At 49.6% G+C, this 18,313-nt stretch overlaps 1 protein-coding gene and 1 long non-coding RNA gene across 2 annotated transcripts; both read right to left on the bottom strand.

The window, feature by feature from the left end:
* Positions 1–7,141: 7,141 nt before the first annotated feature.
* Positions 7,142–11,003, bottom strand: LOC144369204 (uncharacterized). The gene is made up of 3 exons (XR_013428683.1): positions 10,498–11,003; positions 9,410–9,524; positions 7,142–7,514 (listed from the first exon to the last, which is right to left on the bottom strand). It is a non-coding gene; the product is annotated as an uncharacterized LOC144369204 (long non-coding RNA).
* Positions 11,004–13,963: 2,960 nt separating this feature from the next.
* Positions 13,964–18,094, bottom strand: LOC144369202 (ral guanine nucleotide dissociation stimulator-like). The gene is made up of 4 exons (XM_078028387.1): positions 17,893–18,094; positions 17,451–17,656; positions 16,263–16,377; positions 13,964–14,891 (listed from the first exon to the last, which is right to left on the bottom strand). The coding sequence occupies exons 1-4, from the start codon at positions 18,002–18,004 to the stop codon at positions 14,686–14,688; spliced, it is 639 nt and encodes a 212-aa protein (XP_077884513.1). The 5' UTR covers positions 18,005–18,094; the 3' UTR covers positions 13,964–14,685.
* Positions 18,095–18,313: the final 219 nt, after the last annotated feature.

The raw sequence follows: 18,313 nt of genomic DNA, 5'->3' as shown, positions 1-18,313 counted from the left end.
GCAGCCCTTGAACCTGCAGTTGGCCATGGGACTTGCTTTAGCCAATGGGACATTAGCAGATGTCCACAAGCAGAGGTGTGCGAAGCCCATGAGTGTTGGTGCTTGCTCTCTTGATGCTCTAGACACACATGGCCAAGAGATGTGAGCAAGATCCTCCTAGAACACCCAGTGCTCATGACTTTCAGGATCAGTTAAGTGGACTCCAAAGGGACTGCCCAGCTGACCCGCAGAACACGGGAAAATATGAAGTTCAGGTGATGAAGTATTGGGGCAAACAGCAATAACTAACCAGCCCCACCTTGCCAGATGTTATCCATCTTTTAAAGAGAAATCATAATTTCACATTTTTGTGTAAGTTCCAGTTTTGAAAAAAAATTGAATTAGTAGCCAACATCCTAAACACATTCTACAGGCCAAACAAAACATACCTTTAGACTGCACTTGGCCTGTGGGTTGTTGGTTTGCAAGTGGCTATGCTGAGGGACACGAGGTGTTTGTCCTAATGCCTGTTTGCCGTCACTCACTCACTCACCTTTCTTGCCAGAGTGGCCGGTGCCCTCCACCTGTGGCTGCTGTCTGTACGGGATGCGCACTGTACGGGCACTGCCCCAGCTTCTCTGGGTGGTCTTTCCATGTGGAAATGTGGGATCGCTCGTCCTCCTGGAGAGACTGCAGTGTGAGATGGAGTCCAAGGAAGAACAGTGCGAGGGTAGCGCCTGAGCATGAGATCAGGCATGGAGGTTGGGCCCGTGGAGGGCAGTGGACAAGGAATCTCATCTGTTTTTTTCAGAGAATGTTGTTCCTGGAGGGAAAGCCAGGGAGAGAACGTTGGAGAGAGGGGATTGTGGGGCCCCTAAAGGCCAAGCCAAAGATTTCCCACTTGGTTATCTGGGCGAAGGAGAGTAGCTCTACGGGAAGAGAAGTCACTGGCAGCTTTTGCACAGGGGGCCCTGGGAAACAGGGGCCTGCTCTGTTTATCCACGTGCAGGAAGAGTTTATGGCAGGAGTGGAGTCAGGCAAGATGGGGGCAAGACTGTTTGTAGTGACAGACGGAGCATTGGCATTGGGAGGAAAAACCCGAGTGGAAGAATGTAAGTTAAGATGTGTGGGGACTTCTCTTGACCTTGAGATAGGGCTAGTTTTGCTGATTTTCTTAGCTATATCATCAAGACATGTTGGTGTGTTTTCAAAGCACTTCCATCAGCAGCTTCAGATTCCCGGCTCCTGTCACCTGCCTGCCTGATGGAATCTGGGGCTCCCGGTGGTCACTCCTAGGGCAGGGGAGACGGAAGAGGGTGTCTGCTGGGCGTTTGGAAGGAACGTCCTTGCTCTCCCCTGAGAACCTCTGGAATCATCTGTGCCTCCTTTCTGTGCTCTCCCCTCCCTTCTAAGGCTTACAAAGTTGGGTCAGGAGGGGAGGGAGGAAACACAACTGTTTAAAATCCAGTTTTCAATCTCGAGGAGAAGAGGAAACGTCACAGCTATGAGAAGAGGAGACAAGGGAGTCGGGGAGGTGTATCCCTCACGGTGCAGTTAGAATCGACCTCAGGAGGGAAGCTGCAGGGAAAGGCCAGTGTAGACCCTGCTTCCCACTGTCACTGGACCGTCAAGTCACATTTGAACTTTAAAAAGCGGATCCCAGGTCCCGCCTCCTGTGGGTTCTGACATGGCTGGTGTGGGGTGTTCTTGGAACCAGGGTCTTTGAGAGCTCCCCAGGGAGTGGACCCCTGCCGTGGGGACTGAGAACCCCTGTGTTCACCAGGGCCCTCTGTGGGCTGGTGCAGCCTGTAGGAGGTGCCTCCAGGGGAGCATCTGTATTTGGTGGTTGCCATTTTCATGGTAGATACTGACAGTGGTTTCCAAAGGCTATCATTTGGATCTAGAATGTTCCCCAAAGTCCCATATATTAAAGGCTCCATCCTCAGCCTGTGACTCTCTTGGGAGGTAGTGGAATATCTAAGAGGTGGGGTCCAGTGGGGGATCTTAGGTCATTAAGGGTGTGCCTCTGAAGGGCATGTTGGGACCCTGGTCCCTTCCTGGCTTTCTCTTTCTACTTCCCAGCTGCCGTGAGGTGAGTGGGTAGCTCTGCCATGCACTGCCTGCCATACTGTGCTGCCTCACTACAGGTCTAAAGCAACAGGGTCAATCAAATGTGAACTGGATATGGAAACTCTGAGCCCAATAAAATTTTTCTCTTTATAAATGAGCAACCTCAGGTCTTAGAGTGGCAGAAAGCCAACTCATACACCATATGAACTTGAAAAGTATAAAGTGTTGGAATGGGGTGTCTAAGATAGGTCACATTCTTGGGTTGGATGAAAAGAATTGGTTTTCTGGGAAGACACAAATGGCTTTAGTACAAGTAAGTGTGCTTACTACAGTTCATCTGCTGAGAACAACATCTCCCAAGTGAAATGGGCAGGAGAAAGAAGTTGCACAGTAACGGGAAGGAGGGAAGTAGGCCCAGAAGGCAGAGTAGAAGAGATTGCAAGTGGAGACAGATGTCAGAAATGTGCCTCCTCTTGAGGCAGGGAAAGCCTCGAGAGCACTTCTGTGGGCTGTCCTGGAGCAGGCTTGGTGTTACAGAGCCTGAGCAGATCTTGACAACCAGGGGTGTCCGCATGGCCAGGGGCACTGGAGGGAAACCTGTGCTGGTCTCATTAAGGTCTGTGTCTGGGTGATGTCTCAGGGAGATAACCCCCAGGCCTGGCTCCCAGGGATGGTGGGAGTGGTTTTCCCCATCCTCCCTCTGGAGGGCCTGTGAATGGTCTATCTCAAGCTTGTGAGTGTCAAAGGGCTCCTGTCTCAGGATCCAGTCATAAGGATGTTAACAGCTTCATTATTAAAATTCTTTTCCTGGGTGTCAATCAAATCCAGGCTTTGTACACGCTGAGCACACACTCTACACCAAACCCTGCGTCATCTTCTCAAACCAGGAACAGCAGAACTTTAAAAAGATATTGCTGTGAATACTTTTTTAAAAAGTCAGAATTCTTTGCTGCCCCAGTATGATCTTTCTGAGGTTTAATAGGACTTTATTTTTTTAAACATATATTTATTTTTTTCTTTTTCTTCTTTAGGCATAAAAGACAGTAGAATCTATTTTAACATTTATATAAGGTAAAGAATTTTCTTAAAGTTGATGTGCATGCACTGAAAAAGCTAGAAACAAATCAACTCTTATTGATACAAGATGTTTTTACCTAAAACAGAATTCTAAGAGTATACTAAGAAATTATTTATTGCTCAATATTAAAGATGCTTGATGGAAAAATAATTGATATTAATAGTTTTTCTATTAATATTTTATTAGATATGTTAAAGAAAAATGTATAATGTGTCAAAAACATAGATAGTGCATCTTAGGTTTTGGTAATGTGCCCTGGTGAAGTGTCCTCCTGCCCTGGAATGCGTGAGACTCCCAAAGTGATCCATTCTTACAGCAGTGAAGCCATCTCTAAGGATATGGTTCTGCATCAACTTTTAATTCAAGCATTTCTTTTCTGTTTGGATAATTTTTAACAGCTTTATAGAACTATGATTGACCATCTGCATACAGTTGGGAATCTTTTGACCCTATGAATACATGATGCATTTTTAAGATTATCTTGCCTGACCAGTAAGAGACACCCATTCAAAACAGGCAGGAAGATGGCTTCTGTTTACAGTGGATAGCTCAGGCAGTCAATTAGCTTATCAGACTATTTTTCTTTCTGAAGTCTATGGAAAGGGCTAAATAGCTGGTCAGTGTGTGTATGTTCTTATCTCATAGATGCAGAATCAGAATGTGAATCATCACACAGGGAGGCAGCAGTCCTGGTCCTAAGGAAAGGCAAACAAAGTCTCTAGAAGCCCCTTTGGCTGGTCGGTATTAGACACTGTTTAAAATCACATCACCCTTAGTGACAAGCAGGAGAACGTGCACGCACGTGTGTATGTGTTTGGGCGCGCGCGCATGCTTACCTGCACAAGTCTTCTTTCCCATACCATTTGGAAGCCTGTGGGATATCTATGTCTTCTTTCATCAAGAAGTAATGCACTTTTTTAATCCTACAAAAACACTCATAGGGCCCCAAGATATTTATGTGTGCGTGTGTGATATTCTTGTGTGTGTGTGTGTGTGTGTGTATAATATACAAAAGAATGTTGAGCTGAGCACATTGGCACACGCCTGTAATCCCAGCACTTGGAGGCTGGAGTAGGAGGATTGCAAGTTCAAAGCCAGCCTCAGCAACTCAGCAAGCCCCTGTCTCAAGGCAGGGGGGTGGGGGTGGGGGGAGGGGGGACTGGGGATGTTGCTGAGTGGTTAAGCTCCCTGAGTTCCGTCGTACCCACCTCCATAAGAATACGTAATGCAACTATGTTTGAATAGAAAAAAAAAATGAGTACTATCAGAATGATAAGTTGCTTGTTAAGAAGAATGCAACTCTGTGTCCTGACAGGGGGATAAAGTCCAGAATATATTGGCTGAAATGTGTCCACCATGAGTTACATGAAAGCCTTGTGACTGGTTTTCAGTTCCATGTATGTATAGAGATCTACCTTAAGTAGATTTGGAAGACATGGATAATTCACTTGTCAGATTTCGCCTCAAAAATCCCTTCAATCACCCACCAAGTGGCTTAAATATAATTTGGGGTTTCTATACTTGGGTTTGTGTGCATATACTCATACGTATATTTGGACAGACGGAACCTTTATTTATGTGTAAATATGCCACTTAAGCCATGTACATATTCTGTTCAGTGCTTTCTTATTTTCCTTCCTCAAATGAGAACCTGTATTTGAGTTCTAGAAAATGCAGTGTGCATGTGGCCAGCTCTGCTGCAGGATCCTTGGTCCCAGGGGACCCACCAGGAAGGGCACCTATGGCTCTGCTGATGGTGGCAACCTCTAGGGAGCCGGGCTGGAGGTGGAGGGGCAGGGCTCCCATCTGTGCCTGATGCATTCCAACAAGGAAAAAGCAGTTTAGTTCCTGTGCTGACGTTTTCTCCCTTCCAGAAACTTCTCTTGGAGCTGCCTATGTTTCTGATGCCCAGTACAACAGGAACGTTCCAGTCCAAACTTCCCCTCAGGCTATCAGGTAATTTAATCATCTAGCTGTCCACTTGTCCACCTTAAGTTCTAGAGGTTGAGACAAACCTGGAGGCATTCTTTCTACAGAAACTTTTCAGAGGGGTCTAGGTACGGCACATAATTTGGGTAAAACCCAAGAGTGTTTTGTTCTGTGGTGCTGGGAGCCGACCCAGAGACGGGCCTGTGCTAGGCAAGTGCTCCACCATGGAGCTGCAGCCCAGCCCCTGAGCCTGGTGGTTTGGGTTAAGTTCTAAGAGCACAGTGTCCCACGTGCAGGGAGCATCCGGTCAGTTAAGAGCAGATCAGGGGCAATGGACACCACCAGGGCCAGGAGATGGAGTGCCCAAGCTGGACGCACATGGCCACCTTTCTTCCTAGCCAGCGTTACCTGGAGTGCAAGGGAGGGCTTCTCTTTTCCCTTCTGTCACCTCCTAATGCTACCCACACATTCACTCCTTCCCTGGGAATCCAGCATTTTCTATCTCTCCCTAAAGTTTCAACTAAGATCAATCCCTTGGCAAGAGTAAGGAAAAACCCTCTCTTACATCAGCGCTCGGTGTCAGGGTCTCCAAAAGCAACAAACACCTCATATGCCCAGAATGCCAAGCAGCAGTGGGGGACTGTGCCACCCTGCAGGGATCTGGCGTGTGGCAGCCACATCTGTCCTGAGTATACCGCGTTGAGACGGGCTGTGCACATTTTCACATTGGTCTCAGCTACGCCCACATGGCATTAGGTCACTTTAACTGAGGGTTCACCTTGTCAGTCTCTGGTTCAGAGTGTTCTCTTATTACTGTCACAACAACTCCGTGAAGAAGGTGCTAAAGCTGGCTCGAGACTGTCCACCAAGTGTGCTTTGAGATATGATCATCGTCTTGATGTTTTCTGTTAGTGTTTTATAGTTTGAGCTCAAGTAATATCACCCTGCTCCTGAGAACCTAAAGGGCATGTGACCCATCACGAGTCTTATTTATTTATTTGTTTATTTACCCGTTTATTTGGCAGTGCTGGGGATGGAACCCAGGACCTGGTGCATGCTGGGTACTGCTCTACCACTGAGCTGCCATCCCAGCCCCATTTACAACATTCACTTGAAGTGCAGGTGCCCTCATGAGTGAACTGTTTTTTTTTTTATCAATGGCACAGAGGCTTCAATGTGTAAGCATGCCTGTCACCTGTAAGAAGCAGTTTTGAATTCTTCTAGGTCCACAGGAAAAAAAAATAGCATGTGCTCACTTACAACAAAGTTAATCAACAAAGCAAATTGAAACTGCTTGCAGGAAACAGCTTCCATTCTCCCATTCCCCAGCTATTTTCAGCAATCGCATCCAGAGTCCAATTCCAGCTCAATATAAAATGTGTGCTCCCAAGGAAGCCTGTATAATTGACATCACCCAACTTGGGGAGGCAAGGGGAATGCTGAGAAGATCAGTTCTTCAAAACTCCTACTTTTTCAGAAAACTCATTGAAAGGCAGGGTACCCACTTGCAGCCATCAGTGGTTGACAGATGGCACAGAGGCTTCAATGTGAAACCGTGAATGCCAATCATTACAAGTGCTTCTGACACACTCTAGTGCAACCTGGGACACCCCAAAGTGCTCAACGAGAACACACTTTGTTCCTGCAAGTGGAAGCAGCTTGTATGAACTGTTTCAATCAGGAAATTCCAAGCTCTTCTCAGCAATCACATTCAGAGCACAGTTTTGGCCCAATAGAAAAAGGGTCCTAGCAAGAGGGTCCCACACCTACGATCACCTTCATAAGGTAGCTTCCCATCTTCTGTGTGGAAGTGGGTTTCTCCTTGGCCCTTATGCTGTAGAGGAGACCACTAGGAGCTAAGCTTCATGCAGGACCATCTGACCCGGACTTTTTGCAAGCCCTATGAAGCCCTCACACAAGCTCAAATGCTACAGGACTCTGCAGACCAGTCCATGCAACAGTAGACATTCATTCATTGTCTAGAGTCTACAGGTTCCTAAATGCATGGCATTCATTATCATCAAATACACAATTTGGATCAAAAACCATCACAGTAGATCAGGTAACAAATCATCACAGTAGATCAGGTAACAAAAACATATATATTTTAAAATAATAATATATTAATGGGAACAACAAATACAGGATAGAGTAACAACTGTGTTACTAAACAAGGTCAAAGACAATGGCAAACTATAGATTCAAACTTTGAAGCAAATAGTAATCAATGTAAATATTCCTGGGCTGCCTCAGCCCCGCCCAGGCACACAGCAGCAGAATGGTTTTGCAAGCATCCTCAGGAGGGCTGCAGCCTTCTTCTTTGCAGGACGAGAGGGAGGTTGAGGCTGGATCCACTCATCATTCTTTTGGGAGAGGCTCCTTTTCCTCAGCACGAAGTTGGGTTTCGTGTGAGGGTTCTTTGCGTAAAATACGTTGGCCTGCGCTGGAATCCTCAGCTCTGGGGAGAGAGGGGTGTACAAAATAAGGTGGCTCAGGAGGTGCTCCCTGGGACACCCCAACATCTGAGAGCCTGTGCCAGAAACGAACTGAGCCACACACCTGAGAGCTCTCCAATTCAGCACCAATACCAACAAGACAGCCTCCACAGTCCTCCCTGAGGAAGAACTAGGCAGAGCACTTCAACAGACCTAATGTCTGTTCCTACCAAAGGCTTTGGACTCCAAAACATCCCAGGTCCTCTTGCGTCTGCCAAAGCACACCACTAGGGTTTGCATCTGAAATCTCCCACAAAAGTGCCGAAGATTCAGACCCCACATGAGCCATCTTCACAGGTGGGTTTGGAAGGAAGCATTGGATGGTGAGTGCTCTGATGTCAACATGCAATTCTCATTCAAGATGAATACACTATTGGGAGGTGGGAGGGACTGGAAGAAAGGTGGAGCATGCTTGGAGGAAGACCAAAACAGGAGTGCGCCCTGGGCACCAGTACCTTGTCCCTGTTGGCTCCACTGAATCCTCAATTCTCCAAGTAGAGGTCCTCCTTCTCCTCTCCGTCTTTCTCTCTCTCCCTCTCTCCCAGCCTTGTTCTCTCTCTCCCAGTCTATGCCTTTGTGGCAAGGGCTGAGGAGCTCTCCACTGCCACACACTAGAGCTTTATGGACAGCCTCAGTGCACAACCAAAGAGAAAGTTGTGAAACCCAGAGAAAAGGCCTAGGATTCTCAAGTATGGCCACGGTGAGGACAGGCTGACCAGCACGGATACCACATTAGAGCCACGCTTCTGCGTTGGTGGAGCCTGCTTCCATGTGAACCAGGCTTCTGAGAATGGAGGCCACATTCCAAATGCTGCCCTCCTGAGAACAATGATTCCAAAGACCAGCAAAGGGACTGCTTCCCTCCGACATGGTGTATGGCCCAGTGGTGCCATGACCCCGAGTGGGGGAATACAACAGCCAGCTTCTTCTTCCTCTGAACACCTCTTTCCTGTCGCCCTCCTCTAACCTAGAGCCTGTTCTCCATCCCTTCTGGGTTGGATGTGGGGATCTCTGCTATGAATTTCTTAGGCTACCAAGGCCCCAGACAGACTTCCTCTTCCATAGACTCTACTAACCTAACAGAAGGTTAAGATAGGAGACAAGTGATCCTAGAACTCATTGGGATGGTGGTCTTCAGCGTACATAGGCTGGGATAATGGCTGCTGAGGTGTTTGGCTCACAAAAGCCAACCAACCAACCAATGAAAAAGCTCTGACATTATTACCAGATGAGCTCTGTGGCTACGTGCTCAGGAAGCCCTCATCTGACTCTAGTTAGGGATCATAACCTGGCTATTGGGATCACTCCTTGGCTAGTGGACTCAGGTGCGGAAGACCATGGAATTGATGCAAAAACAGATGATTCAAGCTGTCTCCCAGGCTGTGTTTTCTTCCCAATTTCATCCTGTTACTGCTTGCTAGAATCTTGGCAATGCTCTGCCCAGGCAGTGGTTTTCTGGTCACACAGAAGGCTTTCAATCCTACTGCTTCAGTCCACAAAATGCCAGTTCCATCTTTAGCCCATGCATTCCCATGTTCCTCTGAAACCACTCCTATCTCAGACCACAGAACCATACTGCTCCTAGAAAGAGGCTTTCCTCCTCACTCCTCAATGATGTCAGCTTTGCATGCATCTTCATGTCCTGGGCAGGGCACCTGGTGGGGAGCCGCACTAGCCACTGGGGTATACCAAAACACCTGGAGAGCTTACACCAGCAGAAGTGCAGTTGGCTTTGTGCACGAGCCCAACACACCCTGTTGGAGTGTTCTTGGGGGTCAGAGACTGCTCTTTGGTGCTAAGAGTTGACCTGAGTCCACATCCTGATCCTTGCTCTCTGTCATCTGATTGTCCCACTTACTCTGACGGTGAGAGATGATTTGGCCCAGCTCATATTCCTCCGGCTTCTCCTGAGTAAGCAAGTGTAGCTCGAGGGCCCTGCGGATGACGACAGGAGCCCGATCGTGGCAGGTCACCTGGAGCAGCATGGAAGACAGGCCTTCAGGAAATGGGCCTTGAAGTGACTACTCAAGGACAGTGGGCAGGGGCATTCTGGAGGCACCTCCACTCTAAATACAAGGGCAACATCCATGACCCTACTACCTGAGGCTGACCTCCTGCTCATCGCGTGGGCTCTTCCCATAGGCTACTAGCCCAATCCTTGTACATAGGACTTCCTGGACCTGCCATTGCTCTTTGTGGAGCTGCACTTCTCTCCAAGTGAAAGGACCCCACTACCTGCATACAGATGCAATCTCATCCCACAAGTTGAGAGGAATTGGACAATAGCCTCCAAGATCCTAGGTCTGCCCGAGGATGCAGGCGGCATTGGGAATGGCCTAGGCACAAAACCGAGAGGCTTTGGTCTGGATTGCCAGGGCCCAAATCAGACCCAGGAACATGACCACACACAGGAGTGACGAAAGATAGCCATGAGAGCTCCTGGCCTCCAGAGGCTCAGTGCTGGCTGGGGTGTTCGAGGGCACCTGTTCCGCCAAGGGTGGTCATTGGGTTACCTGGACATTTAGTGTACTTGCTCCACATCCATACTGACTCTGCAGAGAGACCCTCTCAGCTCCTTGTTCAAGGAACATGCAGAACCTCATACTGGTGTCCTGCTCCATAGAGGCCAGCATCCCATACAGAGGAACCTGCAACCTAGGTCCTGGCCTGTTCTCATCTGTCACCCATACCTGCCTCTGCCCTTCTGGACTGCATGCTGCCACCTGACACACAGACTCCCTCAGACATGGCGGTGGACAAGCTGCTGCTCTCCCTCATCTCAGCTCCAGCCCTTCACACTGACCTCTTCCTTCTTGATTCCCATCTATCCTCCTGATCATCCAGAAGCTCCAAATCAAGAGGGCATGAGTAGTCCATGGTATTGGACCAGTGTCTGCTCCCCACCCAGGTGTAAGCACCAGGGGACATTCCTGCTCCCAGGCTTACCAAAACAGTCTTGGCCATCTTTGGACTTTGTGTTTCTAAGTGGACACGAATTAAGCAGGTGTCTCCCACCTGCCTGTGGGAAAGCGGCCTGGAGGACTTGCAGGTTGATTCTGAGAACTGTGGGGGATGGAACATCAGCAAACCCAGAAACAGAAAGCCACCCCAGCCTGTCAGTTGGCTCTATGGGCTTCTAGCACATATGTCCAGGTGCTCAGGCTTCTCATTTCCCCAGGTGGGAGTGGAATGGCAGCACAAGTACAGCTTGAATAAGGTAGGTGTTTACCTCCTTTCCCTTGACCTCGCGGCGTTTCCTCACGATGAAATAATATTTGATTTGTGGATTCATGGACAGATACATCAGTGAGTGGTCAGGGACCTTGATTTCTGCAGAGCAAAGTGGAGAGAATTGTTAGGTGGCACTCAAGGATTAGACCACAAAACACCCACAACCCCTGAGAGTCTCCGTCAGGGCGAGCCTGCACCAGAATTGAGAGCCCTCCTATCCAGCTACAGTGCCACCAAAGACTCCCTCAGTGATTCTTCCCTGGAGAAGATGATGTACAGGATTCTAAACCAAAAGAGCACCTGGCAATGGAAACAGCACCTTGGGCCCAGAACTTCTCAGTGCAGGTTGGATCTGCCAAAGGGACACTGCTAGGATCTGCATCAGGATTGGCAAAGGCTCCTGTGCTTAGGCCTTTCTCCCCAGGGCAGCCATGCTCACACATGGGCATTCAGGGAAGCGTTGGATGGTGGGGGAATTCATCCCCTTGCCCTGGATGAATCCACTCATGGATGAATACACGGAGGGGAGGTGGTATCCATCAGAGGTGTGTTGGGCATGGACATGGGAGGACTTGAGCAGGGTGGTGCCCTGGAGAACTCTATTGTTTTCTAGGATCGCTCTCCTTCCCCTTGTTTCTCATCAGGAGCTGTCTGCTTGGTACTTTTATTCTGGTTCTTGTTCTACTTCTGGCTCTTCTTTCTGTCCTGCATCTTCTTGTAGTTCTTTCTGGGTCTTTTTCCTGTTCTTACATGATTCCTTCTTGTTCTTCTTCTTGTGTATCTCCCTCCACCCTTCCTTCTGTTCACCTCCTTCTTTTTCTTCTTCTGCCTCCTGCTCTTTATCGTGTGATCCTCTCCACACTCAGGAGTGTCTCTTTGTCCTCCTCCTCCTTCTCCTTCTTTCTCTGGCAATGGTGGGGCGTCCTGAGGAGTTCAAATCTATCACACTCTTCTGCCCAGATGCAGCCTCCGTTCAGTAGTCCAAGATGAAATCAGTTCTCAATCAATGGCCAGGAGTGAAACCAAGACCGAAGACAAGTGACTTCCTTTCTTTGTCATTGTCACAGTCAGGAAAGACTGAATAACAGACACTGCATTCTGGATAGGCTTCTACCTGTGGTAGTCAGCACCTCATCTGGACCAGGATTGCTAAAATAGATTTCACCTCCATAAAGCTTCCCCAATGAAAACAAGGTTTTCAAAATCTAGGAGAGGGCCAGCATCACTGCCACCCTCCTGCCATAAGGCATAGATGCCATCACACCTAGTGGGTTCCAGGCCCCCCGTAGTCCTCCCTTTTGACGTCTGTTACACACAAACCTCCCCTGGTCTGGAGCCTGCTCTCAACTGATGCTTGGGTTGAAAGTCTGTTTCTGAAATCACCTTTGTAGATTCTCGGTTTGGTAATTCCTTTTGACTGGCTTATTTTTTTACTAGGGATAAAACCAGAGGCACTTAAGCACTGAGACCATTCCCAGGCCTTTTGACTTGGGTACAGGGTCTCCCTAAGTTTCTGAGGCTGTTTGGAAATCCCCATCCCCCTACACTGCCTCCCAAGTCCCTGAGATTCGCAGACACTGCCCCTTGCCCAGCTCCTTGCACCTCAGTCTTCCTCATGTGTGAGACAGAGCCAACTCAAATGAGGCGGTGTGTGAAAATGGGAAAACTCACTTACGTGCCTGACAGATGGTGGGTTCTACTGTGGACAGGCTGGGATGGTGGAGGCTAGGAGTGTCGGGCTCACAAGAAAGGAAAGAGCACTGGCATTGTGGACAGCTCAGCATTGTGGCCTCTGTTCTTCAGATGCCCTTCTTTGTTGCTGGAAGGAATAATAACCTGGCCATTCTGATATCTTCAGGAGATGGGCACCCAGGCACAGAGGACTTGGAATTGTTCCAAAAAGAACCCAAACAGGCTGTCCCCTGGCCTTGACTTCCTCTTCACTGAGTCCTGTTCCCAGTTGCTGCAATCCTGACATTCTTGAGTAGGCAGGACTTCTCATATCCTGGCCTGGATTGGGACCTGTGCGGCTTCCGTCCATAGCAATGCTGATCCAATCAGGACCCATGCTCTGCTCCTCTTCATTTGAAGGTATCCTTATCAGTGAGCCATAAACCAAACTGATGATGGATTGAGCCTCTCTCTGCCTTGCCCTCATCGATATTAGCTTTGCATTGCCAGACCAGGTCCAGGGGAGAACACGTTTAGGGAGGTCCAGCAGCCCCCTGGGGCCGCACTGAACACCTCCACATTGGACACGCCCATCACTGCACTTGGTTTCCTGCACCAGGCCCACCACACTCTGGCTATTTTAGGGCCAAGGCCCACTTTCTCTTGGCTGTGAGTTATCCTGAGCCCACTGTGGATCATGTCTCCCCACTGTCTGATTGTCCTACTTACTCTCATGCAGAGACATCATTCTCAGCAGCTCAAAGTTGTCCACATCCTCATGCTGCAACAAATTTTGGTCCAAGGCCCTGCGGATGAGGCTTGTCACCCTCTCCTGACATGTCACCTAGATCAGGGTGGGACAAATGTCATCAGAGAATGGATTTTAGAGGAGCTACCCAGAAGACTGTGGTCAAACATTCAGGAGAAATCTCAGCTACATATACAAGGGCACAATCTTGTTATCCTGCTACCTGAGTGTGTCCTCCATATACCGCCTGGGTTCTTGCAACGTGCTACTAGCACAATCCTGGTACAAATATCTGCCTGTACCTTCCATCTCCCCTCTCCCTGGGGAGCCACATTCCACTCAGGTCAAAGGACCAAACTGCCTATGCGCAGACACACTCTCATCTCACTGAGATGACAGCAATGGGCCAGGGATCTGTGCACCAAGTGTGCTCTGGGATGCAGGCTGCCTTTGTGGGTGGAAGAGGCAGATGCACTGAAAATTTTGGTCCTGACTGCCACTACACAAAACAGACTCAGATACAAGAGTGTGCACTTGAGTGCTTCATGATAGCCTGGAGAGGCCCTGGGCTCTGGAAGCTCGGTGCAGGTCTGGTTCTAATGATGTACTTGACTCAGCACTGGCAGTCACTGAACATGTCTCCTCTGCAGCTGGACACCTGCAGCATTAGCGTGTCTACTGCACATCCATAGAAATTCTGCCAAGAACCCCTTTAGCTCCGTATTTACATACATGCAAAGACTGACATTCCGAAGTTTGGCATGACCCCCCAGGTGATCCCGACCCCAAATTTTCACACCTAGTCATGCTAAGGAGGTTCTCTTCCCTGCCACCAGGAACACACCCCCTCCTACACATGTGACAAGTCACTGCCAGCTCCGCTGCTCCAACCTCACTCATTGAGAATACCAAGTTCTAGGCACTGCAGCCTACACCCTGGACATATCTCTGCCTTCATCTGTCCACAGCACTTCCGTCTGCACTTCTGGCCTGCCAAACCCACAATACACAGGCCCACTCACCGCTGCAGCTGGGCATGCTGAGGCTCTCCCCACTCAGGTCAAGCCCTTAAGACTGACCTCTCTCTTCTTAATTTCCCACCACAGCCCCAGGGTTAGCTGTGTCTCCTGCCTTCCACTGTGTGGACACCCAGGAGGCAGCCCTGCTGTCGGGCTTACCAGGATGCGCTTTGTCTCCCTCAGGCTCTGTCCCTCTAGGAGGACGTGGACAAAGCGGCTGTCTTCCACCTGCTCGCTGGAGTGAAGCAGTGAGGAGCTGCTACTGGTGACTTTTCTCATGCACCACTCATTGGTTTGGGTGGCCTGGGGCAATGGTCCTGCAGCCACCGCAGAGCTGCTGCTCACAGCTGCTGGGATCCTGGATGCCACTGCCACAGAAGGCTCCAAGAACTGTGGGGGATGACAACATCAGCAAAGCCCAGCACCTGCACCCCACCCAGCCTGGCAGTTGGCTCTGTGGGCATTCTACAACATCCATCCAGAACCTGAGGTTCTTGTCCCCTTGGAGGATGTGGAGTGGCACCAGGAGTAAGACTGAAGAAGGTGGCTGTTTACCTCCTTTGGCTTGACTTTAAACAACTTGCTGGCAGCTGTTTCCCGAAGAAGAAAGTTATAATCCACTCTGCCATCCAGGGCGTAATATACGTTTCCATCTGCAGGGACCCTCAGCTCTGGAGAGGCAGGGGCAGAGGCGTGGTAGGTGACACTCAAGGAATACACTACCCAACATCCCCCACAACTGAGAGCCTCTGCCAGCTCAGGTCTCACACACAGACCTGAGAGCCCCCGAATCCAGCTACTGTTGCACCAAAGACTCCCCACTGATTCCTCCCTGAGGACCCTCTATGCACAGGAGGTCCCCTACAGGAACACCTTTCAAGGAAATAGCCCCTTGTACCCCAGACCTTCTTAGTTCACGTTGGACCCACCAAAGACAAACAGCTAGAGTTTGTATCTGGATTGGTCCCCAAAGACTCATGTGTTCAAATTTTTCTCCCCACTGCAGCAATGATCACAGGTCGGTTTATGGAAAAGCACTTGATGGTGGGTGCCTCCACCTTGCCAGTGGATTCATCCACTCATACAGGGCTACACTAATTGGAGGGGTATGGTTTGGAGGTGTGTTGAGCGTAGGTGGAGGATGTCCACAGCAGGGCTGTGCCATCCAGAGATATATATTTCTCTTGAGTTCCCCACTTCTGCATTTTCTCCTCATGAGTATAATTCTCATTCACATTTTTAATCAATTTATTGTTATACTTCTTGTTCGGCTTGTGTTTCTCCTTCTTGTTCTTCTTCTTCTTCATCTTCTCCTCATGCTTCTTCTTAAAGTCATCTTGACCTTCTTATTCAGGGTCTCCTCCTTCAACTTATTTTCATTTTTCTACTTCTCCTTCTCCTCCTCCATGTTCTCCTTCTCCTCGTCCTCCTCATCCTTGTCCTCCTCCTCCTCGTCCTCCTCCTCCTCTTTCTTCTTCTTCTCTCTCTCTCTCTCTCTCTCTCTCTCTCTCTCTCTCTCTCTCTCTCTCTCTCTCTCTCTCTCTCTCTCTCTCTCTCTCCAAGAAGAGTTTACAAGCTGTGAAGGGTTCTATTCTACCACACTCTTCTCTCTAGAAATGGCCTCTGGTCCTAAGTAAACTCAGTTTGCAATGAATAGAAAGATTGGAAGCCAGAAATGATTCTTCATTGAACTGCTTTTCTCATGTACTCATCTAGGTCAGGAAAGGCCACCAAAGTAGGCACCCTGTGGTTGTCTGTCTTCTTTGACACAAGACAAAGAAGCCTCTCTTCTTGGCCCCTTGTGGATAATAGCTTTGCAATGCCTCCTCAGGCCAAGGAAAGAACACATGATAGGCAGGTCCACAGCCCCTGGGGAACATGAAGAACCTGCAGATTTATGCCCCATCATTACACTTTGTTTTATGCACAAGTCCCACCATACTCATCCTGGGCACTGGGTCAATGCACACTGTGTTCTGGCTCCCAGTTATCGTGAGCCCACTGTGACTCACTGCTCCCTACCCTCTGATGGTTCCACTTACTCTGATGGTTCGAGAGAATTTGCAGAAGCTCGTAGTTTTCTGGGTCCTCCTGCTGGAGCAAGTGTGCATCTAAGGCCCTGCGGATGATGACTGGAGCCCTGTCCTGGCAGGTCACCTGAGCAGGGTTGGAGAAAGCTCATCAGAGAGGGAATTTGGGAGTAGCTACCCAGAGGACAGTGCTCAAGGACAATCAGAGACAAGTGAGCTCTCAACACAAGGGCACCATCTTGATACCCTGCTACCTGAGGCCTTCATGTGATCATGTGGGGGTCTTCCTATGAGCCTCTAGTCCAATCTTGGTACAAGACTTTGCTTCAACCTGCTATGCCCTACAGGGACAAGGGAATAAGGACCAAAAGACTTTGTACAGACACACTCTAGTCCCATCAAGATGGGAGGAATGGTCCAGTGCACTTCCATATCCCTGCTCTGGTCTGGGATGCAGCTGCATTTTTGTGTGGACCAGGCACAAACCCTAGGTGCTTTGGTCCTGACAGCCAGGGCACAACACACACTAGGACTCTTTAATGATAGGCATAGAAGCTGCTGGGCTCGAGAGTGTCAGTGCTTGCTAGGGTGTCAGGAGGTTCGGACCCAGCAGGTGCAGTGGTTCAACATGGCTCCCCTGGAGGTGGACACCAGAGTCTCATGATGGATACTCCACACCCAGGAAAATTCTGCAGAGAGAGCCGCTAAATCTCTATTCACATACATGCAAACTAGGACACTAATGGGCCCCTCCAAGGCCCCCAGTTCTCTGTGACCCACACCTACCCACCCTAATCATTCTACAATGGCTCCCTTCCCTTCAACCAGCAACATATCCCCTCCCACACACAAGAAAATGACTGCCAACTCCTGTGCTTCAACCTCCACGGTTCAATATACTCCTCCTCAATACCAAGGTCAGTAGAGGATGGCCTGTACCCTCGATATTTCTCTGACCTCCTCTGAACCCAGCACTCACTCCTGCACTTCTGACCTGCACACCCCAAAACACGCAGGCCCACTCGCACCCAGACCTGGCATGCTGCTGCTCTCCCGCCTCTCTCTTGCTCACTTTCTGCTCTCCTTCCTGACCTTCCAGAAGCTCCAGTTCAAGAAGACAGGCCTAGTCCAAAGTGTTTGCTGTGGACTCGGTCTTCCCCACTGTGGGCTCCCAGGAGACTCCCCTGCTCGAAGACTCACCAGGATGCTCCTATACTGTGTTGTCCTTTCCTTTTCCAGGTAGACGTGAATGAGGCACCTGCCTCTCATCCGCTTGTTATATTGGGGCCTTGGGGAGGACCGAGTAGAGACCCCTGATGTCCTGGACTCCGGCTCTGCCCCTTCCCTGGGAGAAGGCTCTGGCTCTGGGGTTGGCTGAGGAGCCGTGACAGGAACTGAGCTTGTAGCTAGAGGAGAAAAGATGCCAACATGACTGCCTTGCCCTGACCTTCCCACAGACAGACAATACCTCTGCTGCCAGGAAGAACTCAGGCCCTTGGCCCACACAGGACCTCTTTGCAGACTGGGGTCACTTCCTGAATGGACAAAGGCTTGTCCTAATTTCCAGCCCAACACCAGGCATACAGACTCCCTGCAGTGGGACAACAGTCGGACCTTTCCTCATATACCCTTAGGTACTCACCACAGTCCGCCTGGCTCTCAGGCTTTGCCTGGCTTGATTTGCCATCTTCAATTGCGGCCAGGAGGTGGTGTGCTTGGTGTTCCAGGTTCAAGCCTCCCAGCAGGAGCCACATGGATAGCAGCTGCTGCAGACTCAGAAAGCCTGGAGGCTGATGGGAAGCCTCGGAGTAGAGGTTCACCCAGGTCCCCAGGAAGGAAGGTGAGGCACTGTGGGGAGGAAGGTGTGGAGTCAGCAAAACCCTGGCCTTGCCTTCACCACGGCCTCCAGAGAAAACCTCTGACCCTACACTGGGGAGAGCAGTCTTTCCTCAGCCTTCCCAAGTCAAATCACCTTGCAGGTCCCTATTCTGGAAACAGGAGCCCACCCTCTTGACCCCAAGCCCATTCCATGTTGAAGTTGGTCCAGGGGTCCACCATAGTCA

This window comes from Ictidomys tridecemlineatus, chromosome 12, assembly GCF_052094955.1.
Source record: "Ictidomys tridecemlineatus isolate mIctTri1 chromosome 12, mIctTri1.hap1, whole genome shotgun sequence".
NCBI classification, from domain to species: domain Eukaryota; kingdom Metazoa; phylum Chordata; class Mammalia; order Rodentia; family Sciuridae; genus Ictidomys; species Ictidomys tridecemlineatus.
This window is presented reverse-complemented; position numbering and strand designations above follow the sequence as displayed.

What these genes read in the sequence shown, in the direction of transcription:
- LOC144369202 (XM_078028387.1), bottom strand. Translation starts at nt 18,004, where the DNA reads ATGTGGCTCCTGCTGGGAGGCTTGAACCTGGAACACCAAGCACACCAC. An exon ending in CACAGTATAGGAGCATCCTG is followed by an intron (nt 16,378 to 17,450) that starts GTGAGTCTTCGA and finishes AACCCTGCTCAG; the next exon opens with GTGACCTGCCAGGACAGGGC. An exon ending in AATTCTCTCGAACCATCAGA is followed by an intron (nt 14,892 to 16,262) that starts GTAAGTGGAACC and finishes CTGCCTCTCCAG; the next exon opens with AGCTGAGGGTCCCTGCAGAT.